This window comes from Athene noctua, chromosome 4 (genome assembly GCF_965140245.1).
Source record: "Athene noctua chromosome 4, bAthNoc1.hap1.1, whole genome shotgun sequence".
Lineage (NCBI taxonomy): Eukaryota > Metazoa > Chordata > Aves > Strigiformes > Strigidae > Athene > Athene noctua.
In genome coordinates, this window is record NC_134040.1 from 57,109,017 (window position 1) to 57,130,857 (window position 21,841).

The 21,841-nt window shown below is 41.9% G+C and overlaps 3 protein-coding genes across 6 annotated transcripts in view; 2 read left to right on the plus strand and 1 right to left on the minus strand.

Annotated features, from left to right (window-relative positions):
• Positions 1-1,964: 1,964 nt before the first annotated feature.
• On the plus strand, positions 1,965-7,195 carry PLA2G12A (phospholipase A2 group XIIA). The gene is made up of 4 exons (XM_074905453.1): positions 1,965-2,204; positions 3,259-3,335; positions 4,453-4,618; positions 5,637-7,195. Exons 1-4 carry the CDS (start codon positions 2,000-2,002, stop codon positions 5,753-5,755), a joined length of 567 nt encoding a protein of 188 aa, XP_074761554.1. The 5' UTR covers positions 1,965-1,999; the 3' UTR covers positions 5,756-7,195.
• A 2,947-nt stretch (positions 7,196-10,142) lies between these two features.
• Positions 10,143-20,674, plus strand: CASP6 (caspase 6). Of its 3 annotated transcripts, none has more exons than XM_074905457.1 (8): positions 10,143-10,320; positions 12,026-12,073; positions 12,789-12,831; positions 14,865-15,011; positions 15,447-15,523; positions 15,968-16,143; positions 18,246-18,402; positions 19,021-20,674. In XM_074905457.1, exons 1-8 carry the CDS (start codon positions 10,290-10,292, stop codon positions 19,257-19,259), a joined length of 918 nt encoding a protein of 305 aa, XP_074761558.1. In that variant the 5' UTR covers positions 10,143-10,289; the 3' UTR covers positions 19,260-20,674. The 3 variants fall into 3 exon arrangements, with proteins under 3 accessions (XP_074761558.1, XP_074761559.1, XP_074761560.1); XM_074905458.1 differs by having other exon boundaries at positions 10,275-10,320; positions 12,032-12,073; XM_074905459.1 differs by lacking the exon at positions 14,865-15,011 and having other exon boundaries at positions 10,275-10,320; positions 12,032-12,073.
• Positions 20,675-20,811: 137 nt separating this feature from the next.
• The window catches only part of MCUB (mitochondrial calcium uniporter dominant negative subunit beta), a 51,760-nt gene continuing 50,730 nt past the window's right edge, over positions 20,812-21,841 (minus strand). For both annotated transcript variants that reach the window (XM_074905455.1, XM_074905456.1), the window contains exon 8: positions 20,812-21,018. In XM_074905455.1, coding sequence (XP_074761556.1) covers positions 20,941-21,018 — 78 coding nt within the window. In that variant the 3' untranslated portion in view covers positions 20,812-20,940. The remainder of the gene's footprint in view (positions 21,019-21,841) is intronic.

The following is a 21,841-nucleotide window of genomic DNA, read 5'->3' on the forward strand; positions in this document are numbered from 1 at the left end:
ATATGTAATAGTCTCATATTTGGCAAGAGCTATGTACAGAAAGTGTGCACAATAGTTTTTAAAAAAACTAGAATTTGGTTTGTGGATTGGTATCCTCGACACAAAATTGTCAAATTGCTTCAGGACCATCTTGGTGAACTCAGACAATCTCAGTCTGCTACAGACAACGTTTTTGCATTTTCACTGAATTTTCTTTGTCTTCCAGTCTTGTAAAAAACCCACATTAGCATGAATTTGTCATGTAAAGTCACTGTCAATCACCAATAACTAAAATAAGGGTATGAATTGCTTCTCTTAACCCCTTCCCAACAAGGCTTGCTATTTAGGAAAGCATTTAAGTATATTACTACACAGGAATTATTTTGCTGAATCAGGGTCTTTGTAAAGTAATCATAGAGAAAAGCTGGACAGGTGTACGAAGAGCTCCCTCTTTTGTTTGACTTAATTAAGTTCTGTAAAGAACTTTATCCACCTATTTCTTCAGTTAACTACAAATATTAAATGCTGAGACTGAAGAAAAAAAAACCGCAGTAGAACATTTACCATGCTCTGAAAGTTGATCTGGAAGTCTGTCCTTTTCTTTCCAGTTCCTGTTCTTTACAGTTAACTGTCCTGAACATATTACTATGTTCTGAGGGATTCCACACGCCTTAAATCAGAGCTTTTCTTACAAAAATCAAAAGAATTTTCACATGGTTCCACTTTAGTTCATCTGTGAAGCATCTACAACTTAAATATAAATTTCATTTTTAAATTATAATTTAAAAAAAAAACCAAACAAACAGAAAACCAAACAGGATGTTTAGCAAGCAAGTTCATTTTGGTCTGGGTTTTCTTTTTAGCAAATCAAGACCGGGCTTTTAATGTTTAATAGATGTATTTTCATTTTGCCCTCTTTTACAACCCTGTCTTGCACATTTGATGATGTTACCTGAAACTGCATCACTCAAGTGCCTAAAGGTCATCGGATCAATTTCCTTCACATTGAACATCATAAAATTAGGTTAAAACTTTAACACTTCAAGTACATAATCCCTCCTGCATTTTTGTGGCTTCTAAACGAGCGTGCTTTCCAAAAGGTCATGTTTTTCCCGCTGTGTTAATACAAGTTCTGCCCCAGACTGCACGGAAGGAGAGCAGCGTGTGGTTTCGGACACACTGCTCCCAGAGGCCGCGTTTGCTCTGAGCCACCACACTAGCCAAGCCCCGATGTGGCTGGCACCGAACCTGCCCTCCCCTCCGTCCGTTCAGCCCCACGGCCGCAGTATCTCCATGGCTGACTAAAAAATCAGCCTGTCTTTCCTCCAATGTGCTATTGCTGTCTCCTTCACATTTAGCACCGCCACGTTCACCGCTTCTAAGAGAGTCATCAAATAAAGGTTTTCCAAATACAAAAAAGTCCTGGGGTTTCGTATTATCTGATGGCCCCAGTGCCTCCCCGGGGTGCCAGACAAACCGGCAGCCGGCTGCTCTCCCGGTCTGTACCTGGAGAGATTTGGAACTGGTCCCCCGGTGGAGCAAGGGGGCACCGTGACCTGCTGGAGATGGCGGCGTTCCTCCCGTTCAAAGAGCCCGTGCTGTGCGGGGGCAGTGCCAGCTAGGCCGCGTTTTGCAACCTTGCCATCCGCAGGGGGGGGTGTGGAAGGCTCTGCCCGACTCTCCCCCCTCTGCGCCACCACCGATTTTCTCTCTAGCCCACCCCAGGTCCAGACCCCCCCCGACAGGTGACTCGGCAGCGCTGTCGCCGCCCGTGCCTCGCAGCGCCGCTCCCGCCGCAGCCCCGCTCCCGGCTGTCCCCCGCCAGCGGCCCGGACCCCCTTTCCCCCAGGGCCGGGGGGAGGCGCGGCGGCAGGAGGCCCCTCCCCGCCGGGCGGGCGGGGCGGTGCCCGCGGGGACGATGGCGGCGGTGGCGGCGGGCCGGGCCGGGCCGGCGGGGCGCCGCGGGAGCGGGCGGGCGGCGGCGGCGGCTTAGCGGGCGGGCGGCGGGGCGCCGCTCGGCATGGCCCGCGCCCTGCTGCTGCTGGCGGCCTGCGCCTGGCTGGGCCCGCGGCCGGCGCGGTGCCAGGAGGCGCCGCGGACCCCCGACTGGCGGATGACGCTGAAGACCATCCGCAACGGGGTGCACAAGATCGACGTGTACCTCAACGCGGCCCTCGACCTGCTGGGCGGCGAGGACGGCCTCTGCCAGTACAAGTGCAGCGACGGTGAGGCCGGGCGGTGGGGCGGGGCGGCCCGCGGCGACCCTTGCCCTCCCGCCGGCCGGCTCGCCTCAGGCGGCCCGGCCCGGCCCGGTCAGACCGGCCGGCTGGCGGCAGCTGCCGCGGTCCCGGGCGCCGCTCCCAGGGAACCGGGGCGCCGCCACAGAGGAAACCTCCGTGACAAGTCCTTATACGTGTGTGTCTGTATATACGTATTTATGTGTATGTATAGAACACCTGCCTGGCGGCGGCCCCCCTGTCCTCGCCGTCCCCGGGTGCCGCAGAGGGGTCCCGGCGGGCCATGCTCCAGAAAAGGGGTTTCTTGCCAGGCCCGTCACCGGTGCTGCAGGAGCGCCCCAAAGCGGGAGGTTCACGTAGACCCTCTTGGTCCCTCTCGGCTGAATCGCTTTCCCCCCAGCCTGTGGCTTGGATTATTCCTTAAATCAGGAAGTGTGTTTGGTGGTGGCATCCTAACTGGCTCCACAAGAGTGGCCAGGACACCGTGACATTTCCTCGCCGTACTACAACACGCACTTTTCAAATACTTTTTTTTTTTCTCCATTACTTTTAATTGCGGCCTCTGTTTGTTTCCAAAATCAAAACAAGGTAGAGAGTCATCTTTTCGAACTAACTCCACAACCTTCCTTAGCTTGGGATGCAGAATTCCCTGTCTTGCTGCACTCGGGAAGACATGACTACTAATTTAAATTTTATTAACATTGCAGTCATAGAAAACACTTATTCTGTTCTTTAATGGAATCCTACATATTGTACACTTAACTGACACATCAATTTTAGTAACTCAAGCTTCTTTTTTTAACTTGGAAAGCTAACATTAACACTTGCTTGGGTGTCTTGCCCCCTTTTTAAAAAAATGATTAGTACCTTTAAGTGGTAATTTGGTAAGGATTGTTGATATTCAGGTGCCTGAATATATGTTTAAGTTAAAAGTATAACTTATACTACTGTCTTAAGCCCCAAAAAATGCCTTTGATGTGTTCTAATAGTACTAAAATTCTGTGCAAAAACTATTTGAGGCGTGATAAATTACCTTTTTCAGGATCAAAGCCGTTTCCTCGCTATGGATATAAACCATCACCACCAAATGGTTGTGGATCCCCTTTATTTGGAGTTCAGGTAAGTATTTCCATTTTGGGACTTCTTTGTGTGTCTTTCATACGTCAACTTACCTCGATGTGGGTGGTTTTTTCCCTCCCCCTTTCTAAGGATGAGACAGCATCCATGTACAGTGTCCCTGCTTTTATCAGCTCCAACACATGCTTTGGTGACAACATAGGGAAAATGTTAGTATTATAAATGAACATAACATAAGCATTTTCATCATTGACATAAAATATATAGGGATAAAATGGAATGTTGATGATTAATTTCTAATTTTTTAATGTTTGGTTTAGTATTTTGTTCTCACGATCTTGAAAGTGTTGAATAACCCTAACTGTAGCCCTGTAAGAGCGGTGGCTTTGGCTCTGACTGTTGCTGTCCTTACTGATGCTAAATCCGTTTTCCTTAATGCTAGAAAGAAAATATGGCTTAGTTTATAAACTGGGTCTGGCTGGGATGGAATTAACTTTCTTCATAGCAGGCTGCATGGTGCTGTGTTTGAGATTTTGGGCTAACACAGCTTTGGGACTTTCTCTTTTTTCCCCACTCTGCCCATCCACCACCCCAGAGCGTCAGCTTGAGCTGGGCAGAGGTTGGGAGGGGACACAGCTGGGGCAGCTGACCTGAACTGGCCAGAGGGATATTCCATACTTACAAGAATCATGCTCAGCAATAAAAGCGGGAGTAGTGGAAGAAGGGAGGGTGGTATTTTGTGTGTTTGGCTTCTAAGGTGGCTGTTGCTCAGACTTGCTGGGCATCCGGCTGCTTGTGGGGCATGGTGAATGATTGCTTTTGCACTGCTTATTTTGGTGCATCTTTTTCCTCTTTCATTCATCTGTTTAACTGTCTTTACCTTGACCCACAAGTTCTCTTGCTTTTGCTCTTCCTTTCTCTCCTCCATTCTGTGGAGGGGGGTGGGGGGTGAGGAAGCAACTCTGTGGGTAATTGGCTGCTGGCCGGGGCCAAACCACCACAGCTTTCTAGGGGTGAATAGCAAAATACAAAGATAAGTGAATGACAGGTAGATTGACTGCATTAGTTTTCAATTTCTAACCGTTACAGTCTATTCGTAGGCTATATCTTTCTTAACTGGAATACCAACGGAGTGTGCGTGGGGGGATTTTCTTCACAGTTTGACATTGGTATCCCTTCAATGACAAAGTGCTGCAATCACCACGACAGATGCTATGATACTTGTGGCAATAAAAAAAACGATTGCGATGAGCAGTTTCAGTCCTGCCTCTCCAAAATTTGCAGAGATGTGCAGAAAACGCTTGGAATCTCAGAGAGCGTCCAGGGTGAGTGTGAAAAAGCCTTTCTTTTTTTTTCAAGTTTAAAGGAGCTTATTTGGCAAAGAATCTTTGTGCAGCACAGTAATGCCACGTTTTCATAAGCTGATGCCTTGTTCTGTCCCTCTGTCGTAGAGCCCAGACACTTGTACAGCGGAGCAATGACACAGCATAGGAAAGTGATTAGGGTTAAAACTAACCTTGAGTGGAAAAAATAATGCTTCCCATTTAGGAGTATGAATATGTGAATACAGCTTGATCAAAATGCATGTATAATTCTTGCCTTTACTGCAGCATAGCTGAATATTCACTGTTCTGCTGGGTGATTTCTAAATGTCTACTATGTGTGATTGCTAGTGAACTGTAGAAAAAGACTGAATTGTTTCCTTTTATGAAATAAAGATACTGGAATAATACATTGTCGTAGCGGAAGTAGTTAATGCTATCCCTTTGTAAATAAATTTTAGGTTATTTAGTAACAGGCCATATGATACTCCTGGTTGTTGGCCTGCATCTGATGAATACATGACATAACCACACTTTTTAACTTGGACAGCTTTTACAGTAAGCAGTCCCACTGAGAGCCACAAGTTTTTCAAACAAGCCTGTGTTTGTACTTCGCAAATTCATTTCACTGCAAATAAGTTATCATGTTAGTGTTTAGTGTCAGAACTAGGGAATATTTGTTCAGTTCTGTTGAGCTGCTGTTAAAGATAGCAACCTCTGCATAAACTGGGATGCAAAAAGTGAGAGGGTAAACCAGCTCTTTTCATCTTTCTAAGACTAAGTGAGGTTTCTAACACTGATAACGTTCCATATGCAATGAATTTTCTTGTTTGTTTTGTTCAGCATATGAAAAACTTTAACTCAACTATTCTGTATTGGTTCAGTCTTTCATTTGACAGTCTATTTGCTATGCTCAGATTGCTTCTTTCTTAGAATTATTCAGAGTTTGCCAGAATAATTTCTGTTACGTTTCATATTCCATTCAAAGAGTACTTTTAACTGAACTCCTCTTCACTTGCAGCTTGTGAATCAACTGTTCAGCTGTTGTTTGATGCGGTTATACATTTAGGATGTAAACCATACCTGGATAGCCAGAGAGCTGCATGTATGTGTCATTATGAGGATAAGACAGATCTCTGAAAGAAGATACTGAGATATCATGGTGTAGAATAAAGTCAAAGACCCAGCTGGAATGAAGCAAGTGTTTGGTTACAAAGCTTTATGCTTTTCAGACAAAAATATAACCACTGACATGAATACACTGGTTTGAAAATCACTATGATATTCTTCCTAATGTATAAAAGAAACAGATCTTCCTTCTCTCCCTTTATGCCAGAAGCCTGGAAACTGAAATTAGTTTCCTTTGGTCCACTCAGGGTATGCTATCGAAAAACACTAGTGCCATTTTAAAGTTTTTAAGAAAACCCCATAATGAGGAAATCAGAGGCACAGAAGAGTTGTATTGAATTCTCAGATGATTTTTAATGTAGGTCAAATTTTAGATTTACTAGTTTACCATCTGATAGACTCAACAGGAAAGAGCATTTTGTATATGTTAATATGGCATCTTAAATAGCCTGTACTTTCATGCTTGTGGTACAGTTGCTTTCAGTTCTCTCTAATGGTTGCGGTCCCATGGGTTTGTTTTCAAAAAAACAACAAACAAAAAACCCCAAGCCCTTAGCAAGGGTATACATCTGCACTACATATTTCTACCTGATTCTCTATCAGCCTTTTGCAGCGCTTTTCAGATCACATATGTTGATCCTGTTAAGGCTTGACCACTAAATTGAACAGTTTGCAACTTAAGGATATACTTCTGATTGACAAAATGGTGAAATGTAGTTGCTATGTTATTTTAAAAATGAATGTTTATTTTTCAAATAAAACATTTTATGTTGTGTATTATATGCATAGAAAGGATATATTGTTCAAAGAAGTTGATTTATATGTCTTGTGGCACAACTTGGTTACTCTATTCATCTTTGCTTTCATTTAGCCTGTTCTGATGAAAACTAAAAGACAGTTACACAGTTAGGGTCAGTATGCCCAATAAACCTTTTTATTTAAAATGCCCTCTGTGAGGCTGACAGATATTTAAGCCTGTATTTCTGTCATCTGTTCCCATGACGTCTGTGAGGTTGAGAAACATCTGAGCCTGTACTTCTGTCATCTGTTCCCTCTCTGACTCCTCTAGCTGAAATCATCTGATATCTGAATTATGTGAGGTTTGTTCTCTGTACTGATCTTTCATTGCTTATCTCCAGTTTTCTTCCTTAGTTAACTTTTGCATTAGGTCCTCTGTCAGATTTGCTCACTTGCTGCCCTGATTCTGCCTTAGAAAACCACAGGAAGACTGACAATTAAAATATTGCATCTGTGAACAGGGAATGGAAACTGTGCTAAAAGCCTGATATTTACCAGACTTGTGGACTATAATGTGATTTCTCCTCTGGAAGTACTTTTATATGTTTTTTCTTTACTAGTTGTTTGTGTTATTTTTGTTATATTTTTCACTAAAGTTTACCATTCATGACAGTGAATCTAAGTGCCTCATAGAATAAAGTTCCTGCTAAAGTTCTTTGGCCATGCTTCATGTTTTTATATTTGTAGATATGAAGTAGCGCTGCAAGAGAAGTATTACTATAGAGTTTTACAAAACCATGCCTGGAGAACTTGTTGTTCCTCTAAATTTGATGAAATTTATTTTCTGCCACAGAATTGAAACAACTTTGAATTACCCTGGAATTCCATGGTTGGAACCCTAAAAGTCTTTTAGCACCAATGCAGGGAATGGTAACAGCATTGCTCGCTTAAAATAAAGTACCACAGTGAGTCCAAAACACTATAACTCGATGAGATGGCTGTTGAGTTGGGTAGAAACAAGCTTAAACTAAATGCTGAAATGAACACAGAAAATTTTCACTGTTGGAAAATTTCACTGTTGTTCTGTTCCTTTCTGTACTGACCTGTAATTATACCATGAAAGCCTTCCAGACTTTCCTTCAGACCGTTTATAACACTAAAAAGAGCTTTAACACTGCTGGAGAACTTTGATGGTTCTGCTTGCAAACCAGAGGAAGCATTTGACTTCTTCTAGGGTATCTTTACTTAGCGTAAGCTTTTTCTGTAGCAGAAATCTTTGATTATAGTTATCTGCAAACTATACAAAATGCATTACAGGCCACAGCCCCAAAATGAAGGCTAGCTATCAGCCCCAGGATTAATCATACCATTTAGCAACTTATATATATATATATGTAAAAAATATAGTACTTGTCTTGGAATAGAGTTAATTTTCTTCCTAGAAGCTGGTATAGTGCTGTGTTTTGATTTAGGATGAGAATAACGTTGATAACACACTGATGTTTTAGTTGATGCTGAGCAATGCTTACAGCTTACACTAAGTCAAGGACTTTTCAGCTTCTCAGACTGCCCTGCCAGTGAGGAGGCTGGGGGTGCACAAGAAGCTGGGAGGGGACACAGCCAGGACAGCTGACCCCAACTGACCAAAGGGATATTCCCTGCTGTGTGATGTCATGCTGAACAATAAAACGGGGAGGAGTTGGCCAGGGGGTGCCAGCCTGCTGCTCAAGGACTGGCTGGGCATCAGTCAGTGGGTGGTGAGCAATTGCATTGTGCATCACTTGTTTTGTATATTTTTTTATTATTTTCCCTTCCTCTTCTGTCCTATTAAATTGTCTTTATCTCAACCCATGAGTTTTCCCTTTTTTCTGATCCTCTCTCCCATCCCACTGTGGGGGAGTAAGCGAACGGCTGTGTGGTGTTTTGCTGCCTGCTGGGTTAAACCACAACAATACCATGTATAGCAGCTCTTGGCATTTGACTCAGTACTGCCCACTTTTATGCAGGCAGTAATATTCTTTAAATATTGCAGTGAATTTTTTTTTTTTTTACAGGTTAAAGTCTTAATACGGTTGCCTTCCTCAGGTTGTTTTGCTTTTCTGAATGATCTGAATAACAGCAGTGTGTCCACAACCAAACTTCCTTCTTCAAACTGCAGTTCTGATACATCCATAATGCTTTTTCCAAAAATACTCACTTACGTGGAGCTACAGCAACAATCTGAAAGTGTTTCAAAACATGTATAACATGTCTCAAAGCAAGTATAACAAAAACTTTCATATATTAAAATCAGCTGGAAATACGCACCAGTCAAACGCTACCTTAGGGTTCATACATCCTGATCAGGTTACTCATCTGAACACAGTGGCTGACCAAGTATGCTCTTAGCCTCCCACAAAACAAAGCGGGAAGGATGTCTGATTGTCTTATTAGTATCTAAGCAAACTTGGACTGAGTAACCGTTCTGACTGCTGAACAGAAAGCTCTTACAGAGTCCTTGATTTAGGTTTTACAGCTGCTACTTCACACCAGGATTCTCACTGTCAGTGGGTTTAGGGGCAGCTCCAGCATCAGCTGAGAGATCTGGGATTTGCCGTTTGAAAAAAAAGGAATCTTCTTGATAAGAGTCTAAATGTTTCACAGTGGAAGACACTAAACTCTTACAATAGTGCCGTGTTCTAACTAAAGTATACACAGAGACAATGTAAACAACAGTTTTATCTTGATCTAGCTGCCTACTGGGAGTCTGAAGATAACAAATCCAAAGAAGGGGAAAACAAGCAAAGGTTTTAGAAATACCCATAGCTCCTTTAACCAAAAGGGAGACATCTTGTCTAAAAGATTTAGTCACACGAGAAGCCTGTGTGAAAACAGGCCAAACAGACTGGATAAAAATGCCTAAAATCCCACTCTAAATCCACCTCCTTTTGTGCTTACAGCAGCAATCTCTAAGAGCTTATTCACACCAGCATTTATTCTAGAGCCTGCCTAGAATAGATCCATCCACGGTACAAATCTGCAAAGCTCTTACATTGAAGGATGCTTTCAGTCATTGGCCTTGGTTTTAGAAACTGTTTCTTATGCAGTCAATCAGTGAATGTTAAGTAAAGCGCCATATAATGAAAAGGCTGGGAATATCAGCATTTGTTCAGATACCCTGGCACTCTCTTCAATGCCTTGGTGCTCTCCTCAGAGTTCTAAGATCATCAAAGAGAACTGATGCAGGAGCAAAGCTGCAAAATTATCTACACCCAGACCTCTCAAGGGTTTATATGTAGGTGTCCACAGGAAAATGCATTTTGAATAACAGCAGTCTTAGCAAAGCAAACGGTATGTGCCTTTAAAAGGACTTCTAGTAGAGTTTTGAAAAAAATCTCAATTTAGGAAGCTCATGTTTTAGGGTGATGCCTTTGTATACGACGGTGGAGTTGATGAAGCATGGTCACTAAAGTACACATCACAGGAATACATAAGACATCACAAACTTAAAAAGTAACAGGAGGCCCTTTAGGAGACGCTTTAACACATCACCCTTTAAATTTTCCTGTCAGAGTTTCGACGTAGGGCAGTCGGCCCTGCCGAGCAGGGCGCTGCCACACCAGGGTGTGCAGGGTGCCACGGCCTCCAGGACCCCCGCGGCCCTCACGGCCCCGCAGCACTTGCCGCCGTCTCCCGCCCCGTTTCTCACAGAGGCGGCAACGGCCGCCGGAGGAACGGGCGATGAAAGCCCTGCCCCGCAGGGGGGGCCTGGGCCGGGCCGAGGAGACGGGCCGGCCCCGGGAAGGCGCGGCCGCTTTCCTCCGCCGGGATGTCGGGCTCGGAGCGGCGGCGGCCGGCAGGTAGCGGGGCGGCGGGGGGGAACCCAAGGAGGGCGGGGGGTGTGCGGCGGGCAGTGGCGGTTGCTCGGCGCCGACGGCGCGGCCCTCGCCTCGCCTGCTCCCCGTTAACGGTCTCGGCGGTCCTGGCGACCGCGGCTTCGCGGGCCTGGCGGCGACCGGGCCGGACACGGAGCCCATGGCTCCCAGCGGAGGAGGAGCGGGGCCACCCCCGGGGGAGCGCTGCCCACAGGTCGCTGCCGGCGTTCGGGGAGAGCGCGGCCTTTGGTTCCTGTCAGACGAGGAGGAGGAAAAGGGGGAGCGGGAAAGGTGGCCGGCGGGGGAAAGGAGGGCGCGGCGGCGGCGGCGGCAGCCATCGCGGAAGTCGTTTTGCGCCAAGGGGCCACCGCACCCTCTAAAGTCACTGCTGCGGGGGGGGGGGGGGTTTAACGGCGGAGAGCCCGGCCCCGCCGCCCCGAGCCAGCCCGGCAGCTCTGTCAGAGGAAAAATAAAGAGGGGAAAGCACCGTGCACAGGCGGAGTTCCGGAAGAAGGGTGGTGTGTAACTGGAGGACGAGAGAGGAGCAGCCAAACTATGGGGGTTTCTTCCCGAGATGCTGTCAGGCTTACATACGCATTTTTTGGTGCCATTTGGCTACTGGTATTTTCTAAGTGCCCACGTCCTGTGGCCCAAATACAGACCCATTGAGATTAAAATGTCTCCAAGGAAAGATGCCGTCATATCCTAATGTAACCCAGTGCATACCTGATTTTTGATTCCTTTAAAACAATCCCATCTTCACGAGATTTAGGACAAGTAAGTAGTTCCATTGAGAGCAATCTGTTTTTAGAACAAGGCAGTGTAAGACAAGCAGAAAGTTTTTCATAAATTATAGTAATTTAAGTAATGTTTATTTGAATGAAACTGCAATATGACAGTGACAATGAAAAGCTAAAGCCTGAGAACTGACTAAACAGGATTAAAAGAACAGGAAAACCATCCTCCCCCAGCTTCCTTTGAGCCAGGAGTTCTGTTCTTCCTGTGTCTACATGCCAGCATTTTCTGTGTAAAAGTCTGATGACTGTAACAATTTTATGTTCTGTTATTTTCGGGGGGAATGGATTGCCTGCCTGCCTGCCTCCCCTCCCCCCTTAAGTTGAAGCAAAAGCATCAGGCACATCTCAGGTACAAAAGCAAAAATACAGTGTAAATTTAAACATACAGATGCACTTTTAAATATCTCTGGCTTCCTATTATCAAGAGTCACAGGCACAGGTGGTGTTGCTATGTTCTATCTACACTCATTTTTCAGCACTTCTATCATTAGTCTGACCTACATATTAACGTTTCAAGCAAACTGAAATAACTTTTTGTGTGTGTTCAGGTTACTAGTGATAATTGTAAGACTCAACACCTGAAAGCATGATGGATATTTGCTAGTGGGAAGTTTACATCTAAATAGTAACACTTAGAAGCATGTGACTTCCTCCGAGCCACCCCCTTCTCTCCTGTGATAAGGTGTTCAACATAGGCTTTAGAAGCTTTTAAGTCTGGATTTCTGCAAGTTTATTATAATGTCTTTATGAACTTTTCTCCTTTATTAATACATGGCTATGTTTATTTGTTTGCAAAAGGCTTTAATCACATGTGAAAAACTGGTGAAAAGTAGTATTGTGTATCCAAAGTAGTTTGTAAAATACATGTATATGTGACCCGTCTTCTCCTATAGTTGCAGGCCACATCCAGTTGGACAGCAGACCTACATTAACCACTACAGGTATAGTATATAGTTTTCATAATGTGGTAGTTGGTTTCGACCAGTAGTAGCAGGAGCTATGATTTTACAGCCCATTGAGATGCTTAAGCAAAACGAATAAATATTTTGGCCATTTGCAAGTCTTTAGTTCTGCACACTCCTAAGAGACACATGTTCCCTGTTCCCACAATATCACCTTTATGTGCATTCTGTTACTGGAGATACTTATGTCTATATAGTTTAGCAAAGAAAAGTTATAAATCTTGCATCTTCTCAGTTGTTGTTAGCTATGCATACTGTTACTAACCTCAAAGAGAATGCTCCGCTTTGCATTAGCAACATTCCTGAAATAAACATCAGTGTATTTTTAGGTTATGTAAAATTGTAACTACTGACTTAGAGACTCTGTTCAAAGAAATACAGCCAGCTAGTCGTAGACAATCATGATGTCTGAATATGTCTATATAGATACAGATACACAGGCAGATACAAAATACATATCTCGACCACCTAAAATTCAGGCCATTGGGAGTCAGAACTTTAAGAACAGCCTCCAAAAGGTGTGGGTGCAGACATGCTGATGAATCTGTTTAACTGCATGCCTCCTTACTTGATGTGTGAATGAGCTTTTGGTTCATATTAACAGCTAAACTTTTAGGGCTGGTTGCACAAGTTCAAACTGTTTCTTTTTAATGAATGATTTAGTGGCTAAATCACTTTTTCATCTCTCTAACAGATGGAAATCAGAACATCACAGAAGTAGATGCACTTGATACAAGGTAAAGTTCTGATGGCAATGACAGAGAGATGGCCCATTGTATTCCGGCAGTGCAGGGTTTTCTGGTTTTTGTTAAGAATATGACTCGATTATTCAACTCGATTCCACCCACTTACAGAACACTTTTCTAGTTTCAGCTATATCAGATGTAGATCCACCCTTATCATGAAGGCATGCAGAAGGGACTCTTTAGGAGTGAACTCCTTTTATGTTAGGCAATGTACAGAGACTGTGGCAAAAATACCATCACAATCTAAGGAACAATTGGGCAAGTTAAGTGATAAGAGTGTAGCACAGGAATATATTCTTCTAGAAGGAAGGTAAAGGGACCACAGGATAGTGATTCCATTAGTTTTTCCTACTCCACTTTAAACATCAACATCATCTAGACCTGGAAGAGGTAAATTACTTGCCTGATAAATTCCTTTGCCTTACGCACTCAGTGAATACAGCTGTGCAGAGGAAGAACTATATAGGGAACCATCTATTAATGGTCATTCACAGGATCCAGGGACCTAACTGTCCAAAATCCCTACGAGTACTATGTCTAGCTGAATCCTAAGGAAGATAAATTGCCAACATCCAAAAAAACCCTGGTAGTGGTGAAATAGAATTCGTAATTACAGAGCCGAAGTTTATCATCTTTGCATTTTATCATGTTAAGTGTTCAAACTGGGGGAAGTGTGATGAAGCACCCCACTTAACTTTTCTTATTGGTTATCCACCCAACATTGTAGAAACCCCCAGACTTTGAACAGTCATCTAGATTTCCTGTTCCCTGTTTGAATTCCTACGCAGATGTTAGAAAAAGCTGTTTTATTAAGGGGCTGCTCATAATCAAGTGGAGAAGCAGAAACAGTTTATGGATAACTTTGGCAATTTTGTAGTAAAACAAACGCATTTTGCTGATGAAACTGCCATCTTAAAGTAACGTCTGCAGGCAAATATTCTAAGCAACTTCTTCCACCAATTGCACCAAAACTGAACGTTTCATAGCAGGAAAAAAAGAGTAACATGCCAAAAATGACAGCTCCGACTAGAGCTAGTCCTAGGGCAGCATGACCTGGACTGTCATTCTGTGCACATACGACACTGGCCTTGTCTATTGCCAGAAGCATTTTAGTTTCTGTTTTCTACAGATAACTCTGTCTATAAAAGCAGTAAGATTATCTACTTTGTCTCTCGAAATACAGCCATGCTAACACTTGGAAACAACCTTCTGGGTCCATAGCATGCTGTCAGAGACTTCTATGTTGTGTTTTGCTCATAAAACAAAATTGCTGAATGCTCCTCCAAACATACAGGTGCTCCATACATTTGATGCCATGATAGTTTAAAGTCCTCTACTTAGAAGCTGGGTAGGTCATTTGTTCTGTCCTTCCGAACAACACTGTCCTTTAGCTTTAGGATTTTGTGCTGGTTACAAAAGTCTTAGATGAACCATTGTATTGTCACAGTTTTCATTATTTAGTGTAAATAATACAAATTTGTTCACCTTTTGAAAGATACACTATGCATAACACCTCATCACCATCTTATAGTCTATTGCTTATGATGCAGCACCCAGTTTAGTTAGAAGAACCTGAAGCAAATCTCAGACAGCTACAATTCCAAGTATATATGCACTATCTAGTTATGTTAAAACAGTATTTAGCTAAATACATAACATGGAGAATTGGAGCCAAGTCTAAAGTGCACTGTTACATGCCCTACTGTGTTACTAATGAGACAGCCTCCTGACAAGAGAAAATGAAAACACATTGTAGTGAAACTATTCAACCTACCTGATAGAGCCTAGTACACACCCAACACTTGTTTTTAGTGAATTGCTTAACATTCCCAAGCTTTTCAAAAAGAGCCTAGTAATTTAGGCTCTTCCTAAAATACTGCACATTTTGAGATCTTGTCTTCTGAAATTAGATCCTCCAAGTCTCTAGTCAATTAAAAAAAAATCTCAGCTAGCAGGAATACAGGAAAGGAATTCAATTAGCCATTAACTCATTTATGAAGAATTTTTTCCATCTCTGGCAACAGACGAACATTTGATCCTGCAATGCAGTACAAAATGAACCATCAAAGAAGAGGAATTGCGTTAATCTTCAATCATGAGCACTTCTTTTGGCATTTAAGGCTGACAGACAGACGTGGGACTCTTGCAGACAGAAACAATCTGAAACGCAGGTAAGAAACTTGGTTTCTCTACTGAAGCTTAAAAAGCTAAACGTCTGAAATCATGGTCAAATAAGCAGTTTCCCGTACATTTTAGGTACAGAGCAAAAGATTTTGCAGACATAAGCACCTATGCAACCTTGGCAAAAAAAGCCATAATAAAAAAGCTTCAAGGCACATTCCTTTAAGTCACAGAAACTGCTGGCACAAGTTCTATGATTTCAGTGAGTCCAGAGTTCTCTTAGGACAAACTCCTTCAAGTAACTTTAGGTATTAACACCTGCACTTGACACCGGTTTGAGTTCAAAATAAACTTTAGTAGTTTTTTTCATAAGTAATGCATAAACACAAATATTCATTCTCTCACAAGGAAAGAAACTGAGTTGGTAGAAACTGACGTATAATTTGAGCAAGATTTTTACTAATACTGATGCGTTTTAACAATAGTTTGACAGACCTTGGATTTGAAGTCAGACATTTTGATGATCTGAAAGCAGAAGATGTGCTGCAGAAAATTTATGAAGGTAGGAGTCTATATATTGGTAATGCCTAACTATTTGTAGCAGAATTTCCAGATTTATTTTCTTCTGTTCTCTCTGTTCATCTAACTTTAAATAATTTTTATGCACAAGGAAGTTGCTTGACCTTAAAAGGATTTAGGGGTTAGACTTCAGATTATTTTATTGCAGTGCAAGTGAAGCTTCTGTGGAGAGAACTAATGAAGTTACTAAGAGCTGAAAGAAAGTACCTGCAGCTGGGAGAAGTTAATAACATTCTTTTTACTTTTAATGGTGCTTACCTTCAGCCATGTTGAATCATTGCACCTTCAAATCTCTGCAGTATTACACTATCTGAAAACAGGCTTCATTTGAAAAAGGACTGATTGGAGATGAAATTATACAAATTACAGTGTTTTTTAAACCTGAAGATCACTGTTCAGTCATCTAAACACCACTTGACTATTTCAGCCTCTAAGGATGACCACAGTAACGCTGACTGCTTTGTTTGTGTGTTCCTGAGTCACGGTGAGAATGATCATGTTTATGCATATGATGCCCAGATCAAAATTGAGGCAATCACAGACATGTTCAGAGGAGACAAATGCCAGAGTCTGGTAGGAAAACCGAAGATATTTATCATTCAGGTAAGGTGGCTGTTTCTGACTTTAGTGCAGTTAACACTGACCTATGTCTTTTTGTAATACAGAAGTCAGTTTTTCCAATACAGTCTTTTCACAAGGGAAAGTTTTCACATCTTTAAAAAAATAAGGTATGGAAAACTGTTCTTTAAAGACATTTAAGACAAGGATTGTTCTCTTTTTAAAAAAAAGCATTTATGTACACAAGTGTTAATATTATTACTTCTTATTAAAGAAGTAATTTTATGAAGAGCAACCCAAATTAAGCCCATGTTAGATTGACTGTCAGGGTATATTTAATGTCAGAGAAGACAGTGCATACAGCCGCAACTCAGTTCCTACTGTTCACACCTCACAGCCCTGTGCTCGGCTGTAGAAGGAAATCAAACCTTACCTTCCCTGTTTCCTTCCGGAAGGTCCCTTTACTTGATAGAAGTTGTTTTTTGTCATGGGTTTTGGTGGTGATGATGATTTTTTGTTTTGTTTCTTTTCTGTCCATGATGAATACTTGGTATCTCTATAGAATTTAAAGAATCAGTTTAAGGCTTCATTGTCTCAGAAATACTGTTTGTGCTAACCAGTCAAATAAAGCCCATATGTAACCTCTTGTTTCACTCCTTGGTTCACAGGGTAAGTTGAAAGGGACCTCAGGAAGTCTCTGGTCCAGCCTCCTCTTCAAAGCAGAGTCAGTTATGGGGTCAAACCAGGTTACCCAGGGCTTTATCCCATCTTTAGTCAGATTACAATTAGCAAACTCACAGGAGAACCTGGCCTTCAGCCGACTGTAACTGTAGTAGTTTATAGAGTAGTTCTGAAAATTACCTTTTTTTTTTCCAAATGAAATCTTCCTTAGATACAAGTCCTCTGCGTGTTGTTAATTCATCTTTCATTAGGATTCATTCAGCTTTGAATTCTTTTTTTTTAATCAGTTGCCAAAGATGGGGAAAATATTTACTATTTCAATTTTAAGTTATAAGTAATACCTGGAAACATAATATATACTTATCAAAAAGCTAATTAACTTAGTTCAGTTCAACTGAGTTCTTTTACTGCACTACTGGCATAGCATATACCTTTGGAAATCAGAGCAAACGGCAAAAATGAAACTTCATCACTGTAAATGAAAGAAAATTTTCATGTTTCTTTAGTGATAGTTCTTAAGTAATGCTCCTTACCTACTTTGTATCTTTTAAACGTGTTGTTACCTTCTTAACCTTCATGTATAGCCTTTTTGAAACACTGACACAATACTGGGCTCACTTACTGGGTTCTCACAAAAACACTCCCTCAGCTAACACATTTGAGACTGAACTAAGCGTGGAAGTCTAACAGCATATGATTATAGCTGTGCTTCAGAGCATTTATTCAACGCTGCCTTGCCAACAGGCCTGAGGGAGGTGATTCTTCCTCTCTACTCAGCACTGGTAAGGCTACATCTGTAGTACTGTGTCCAGTTCTGGGTTCACCAAGAAAAATACAGACTTAGTAGAGTGGGTCCTGCGAAGGGCCACAAAGATGAGTAAAGGACTGGAGCATCTCTCGTACGAGGAGAGGCTGAGAGAACTGGGACCGTTCAGCTTGGAGATGGCTCAGGGGAATCTTACCAATGCTGTAAACACCTGGTGGAAAGGAATAAAGAAGAGGGAGCCAGGCTCTTTTCAGTGCTGTCCAGTGATAGGACAAGAGGCAACTGGCACAAATTAAAACATATGAAATTCCACCTCGACACAGGGAAACACTTTTTTACTGTGAGAGTGGTCAAACACTGGAAGAGGTCACTGGAGAGATTGTGAAGTCTCCATCTATGACAATACTTGAAAGCTGACTGGACAAAGTCCTGGACAGTCTGCTCTAGCTAGGGGTGTTGGGCTAGGTGATCTCAAGAGGTCCCTTCCAATCTCAGCAATTCTGTGATCATCTCAAAGCTTTTACTAGACTTTGTCAACAGTATTTTATCTGATAGAGAAGTAAGTGGGTCTGGAATCCAGACTCATGGTAATGTGGAACACCTAGCTGAACAGAAGTCACCTCTGATAGTGTCAGAAGTATCATATTAACATAGGTGAGCTTGGCAGTGGTGAAAGCATAACAATATTTCTCACCAACAGGCATGTCGAGGTGATAAACATGATGATCCGGTTATTGCTCAGGATTCAATAGACAGTAGCAATGAATCCATTGTCAATGAGACTGAAGTGGATGCAGCTGGTGTCTATACTCTGCCTGCTGGTGCAGACTTTATCATGTGCTACTCTGTGGCGCAAGGTAAGTTCTAATATTTTACAAGCGATGTCTGATACTTCACTCTGTCAGCTTGAACACTTTTCTCATTTTGCAGTCAAAAGAAAGAGTACTGTTCCAGGTCATCTGTTTTACATATCTGATAAGTGACATCTTGTCTGGGAAAGCGCCTCACACGTTAAGGAAAAAGTGAGAGTAAACTGTCGAGGTTGCAGTTAATTTGCCAAGGAGAAACATTCTCATTAATCTTGCTCTGAGCTGTCCGCTGACAGCAAGCGTTCCTCTCTTCCAGGACTGTAGGATTCTGGTGGCTTATAAATTTCCCTGCACTATATGGCTGTCCTCTCCAGTCCTCCATGTATCTTGTCCTCAGTCCCATCCGCTCTCTTGTAATGTGCAGAAACAATCCTGTAAGCTACCAGTTCCTGAACTGTGCTCCTCATGGCTGAGCACTGTAAGTGATCTCAAAGCCATTTCCCATCTACAGTTTCCAGTGAAATAACGTAATTGGCAAAGTAAGATTTACACCCATTAGTAATGCCTTACGGATGCAGCTAGCAAGCAGTAACTCTCAGGAATATTTTTCAGGTGGCATCACTGCTTACATTGGGATGTAACTTTATGTTCCTGTCCTACCAATAGGTTACTTTTCTCATCGTGAAACTGTAAATGGCTCCTGGTACATTCAAGATTTGTGTGAGACACTTGGAAAGCATGGCTCTTCCTTGGAGTTCACGGAGCTTCTTACTGTTGTTAACAGGAAAGTATCTCATCGCAAAGTAGATATGTGCAGAGACATTAATGCTATAGGAAAAAAACAGATTCCTTGTTTTGCCTCAATGTTAACTAAAAAATTGTATTTTCACCCAAAATCTAAGTAGATTATTACTTAACAATGACAACCAGTAACTAGTACTCACTGCAGAAGTGAAAAATACACCATCTTAATTTAGGAGATTAATATTCTACAAGATTATTTGCAAAAACACTGACATCAAACGTTATCGTTTGTATACATAATCTTAAAGCAATTTTAAAAGTTAGTATTATAGCTCTGTTCATCTCAGGGAATTTGGGGAAAATTGACTGGTGCAAAACTACTAAGAGGTGCTCAGATTTTATTGAAACTGGTACAATGGGTTACTTTTTTTCTTAGAAGATTTTTGCTTGATTACTATCTAACCATGGCACATTTTACTATTTCCAAAATATTTCAAATGTTGCATTAGATTGGCTTGTTTTACTTCAAGAGCACAGTTTACAGGGAGTATGTTTGTAGGGCTTCTTTTATCTGTGGACAGCAGTATCCACCTTCCAGTTTTTGAGGATTAATTGAGTTTTTTAGACATTTAAAAAATGTTCTCTCAACACTAAAAAGGAACTTAATTCTTCGAGTACAACTGTAGCATTAATATAGATAAAGGGCTTCTTTCTGCTTACATATCATTTACATTTGGGGCACAATTACAGCTTGCTGGTGTTTTGCATTCTTAGGAGAAAAGCAAGCAGTAATGAAATGAGACCATGTACAGCTTGCTGACTTTGGGTAGGCTCGCCTTGTACACATCTCTAAAGCTAAAGCAAATCATTTCAAGGTTCTAGACTCACAACTGCTGGACATCTCTAGGCAGCTCTGCAAAATACAAAATATGCAAACCTTCATACTTCAGGCCTCGGTGCTGGATCAGCCTCTTCCTCTCCTTGGCCCTAGGGGAGATCAGCCATCATACTCTGTCATTGTGTACATAAAAGTGATAGTGCATTTGGCACCACAGGACATTTCACCATGGGACTGTTATTACTCCAGCAGAAGCAAACATTTATTTTTTACATTATTGATACATGTGCTGAAAGACAATGGAGAACTCAGACTGACAGAAGTGTCTTAATCCATTTTCCTGGGTATAAAATAATTGTTTTACTCCTGCTTTAGTTAAATCTTTCCATATACTATGTTCTGAATCACAGATACTAAGTCTTACTGTGGCTTACTTTTAAGCTTTGTATAATCATGTATGTTTGAATGTTTTGATAAATTCTTTCAATAAAATGCAACACAAACATAAATGATTTTATAGTAAATGAGTTTGATATATCTTACTTTTCCAGCAACATTTACTAAAAAGCTTACTTGTGATGTAAGTCTAACCTCCACCAGTGGTGTTACACCAGCAGAGTCAATGCATAGAGCTAGGGAAAAGGAAACTAATTTCAGGAAAAAAATTCTTAATTTGCAATGCAGAAGTTAATCTATGAGCTACTGTTGTGCTATAGTAAATGGTACTAAAAAGACAGCCCTTGTTCTATAAAACATGCCTGTCATTTTACTAGCAGGCAGAATGCCTCCATTTTACTAATGGGATTTCACAAATACCTTGAATTGTGCTTCAGCAGCTCCTTCATAGGGTTAAAAAAAAAAACAAAACCAAACAGTCAGGTGACCAAATAGATATTTACTGCAACTTTCAAAACAATAGTGGTCAAAAATATCCAGTTTCTATAGAGTAACTAAATGTTTGTGTCAGCTTTGAAAGGGCAATTCTAATATATAGAAAACCAAAGTCAGTCCTTGTCATTGATTTCCTGGATTGGAAGCCTCAGGTGCAGAGGTTGGCGCAGACGCCTCAGGGATTCTTCTGCCTGCCAGTGCAAGAAAGAGTGAGAGTTCATCCTCCTGCAGCCCTCCCTTTTCTCCTCCTCTTTCACACACCCAGTAGTTTTCCTTTCTCAGGTCTTACATTGGTCTTACACAAGAAACAAAACTAATCAAATGGAGGACACCAAACATTTACAGGCCTGCTTAGGTCATTCAGCCAGTCTCCAAAGAGAAGCATGTGCCCTGCTCACCCACACCCCAAGGTATTATTTTCCTGACATTACAATTACAACATTCATACTCACAGGCTACTGAAAAAGCATCAAATTGTAGCCTGATGTCAAATGTGGCTCATGAAATGATAACTGAACCATGGGTCCTGAACTAAAATTAGGGCTAATTTCAGTTCTCTTCTATCAGGCACTGAACACAGGGCTGGGTGAGATGGGATGGGGGAATGAGAATCGAGTAGTGAGAGATCTGCTACACTTTTTCATGAAGACCACAAAGTTTCTCCTAGGTGTACAATATGACCTTTTCCATCCAGTCACCCATGTTCTGGAAATCTAAGACTTTTACCTAAGAAACAGGACTAAGATGTCAAATGCTAAACTCTGCAAGACAGTTGCCTTCCAATGAAGGGAGGAGATTGTGTTACCACAGCAGTGGAGCAAACACACTGTCTCCAAAAGCACTGCAGCTGTTCTATGAAAATGGCCAAGAATGCAACATTAAATTAGAGTATGCAAAAAAGGGATGTGTAGAGCTGATAAACTGACTTACTTGTTTTAAATTAAATTCATGAAGGTCTCTCATTCTGATGACTTACTGAAGTGGTTTATACATCAATGGAAAACATTGTATGGT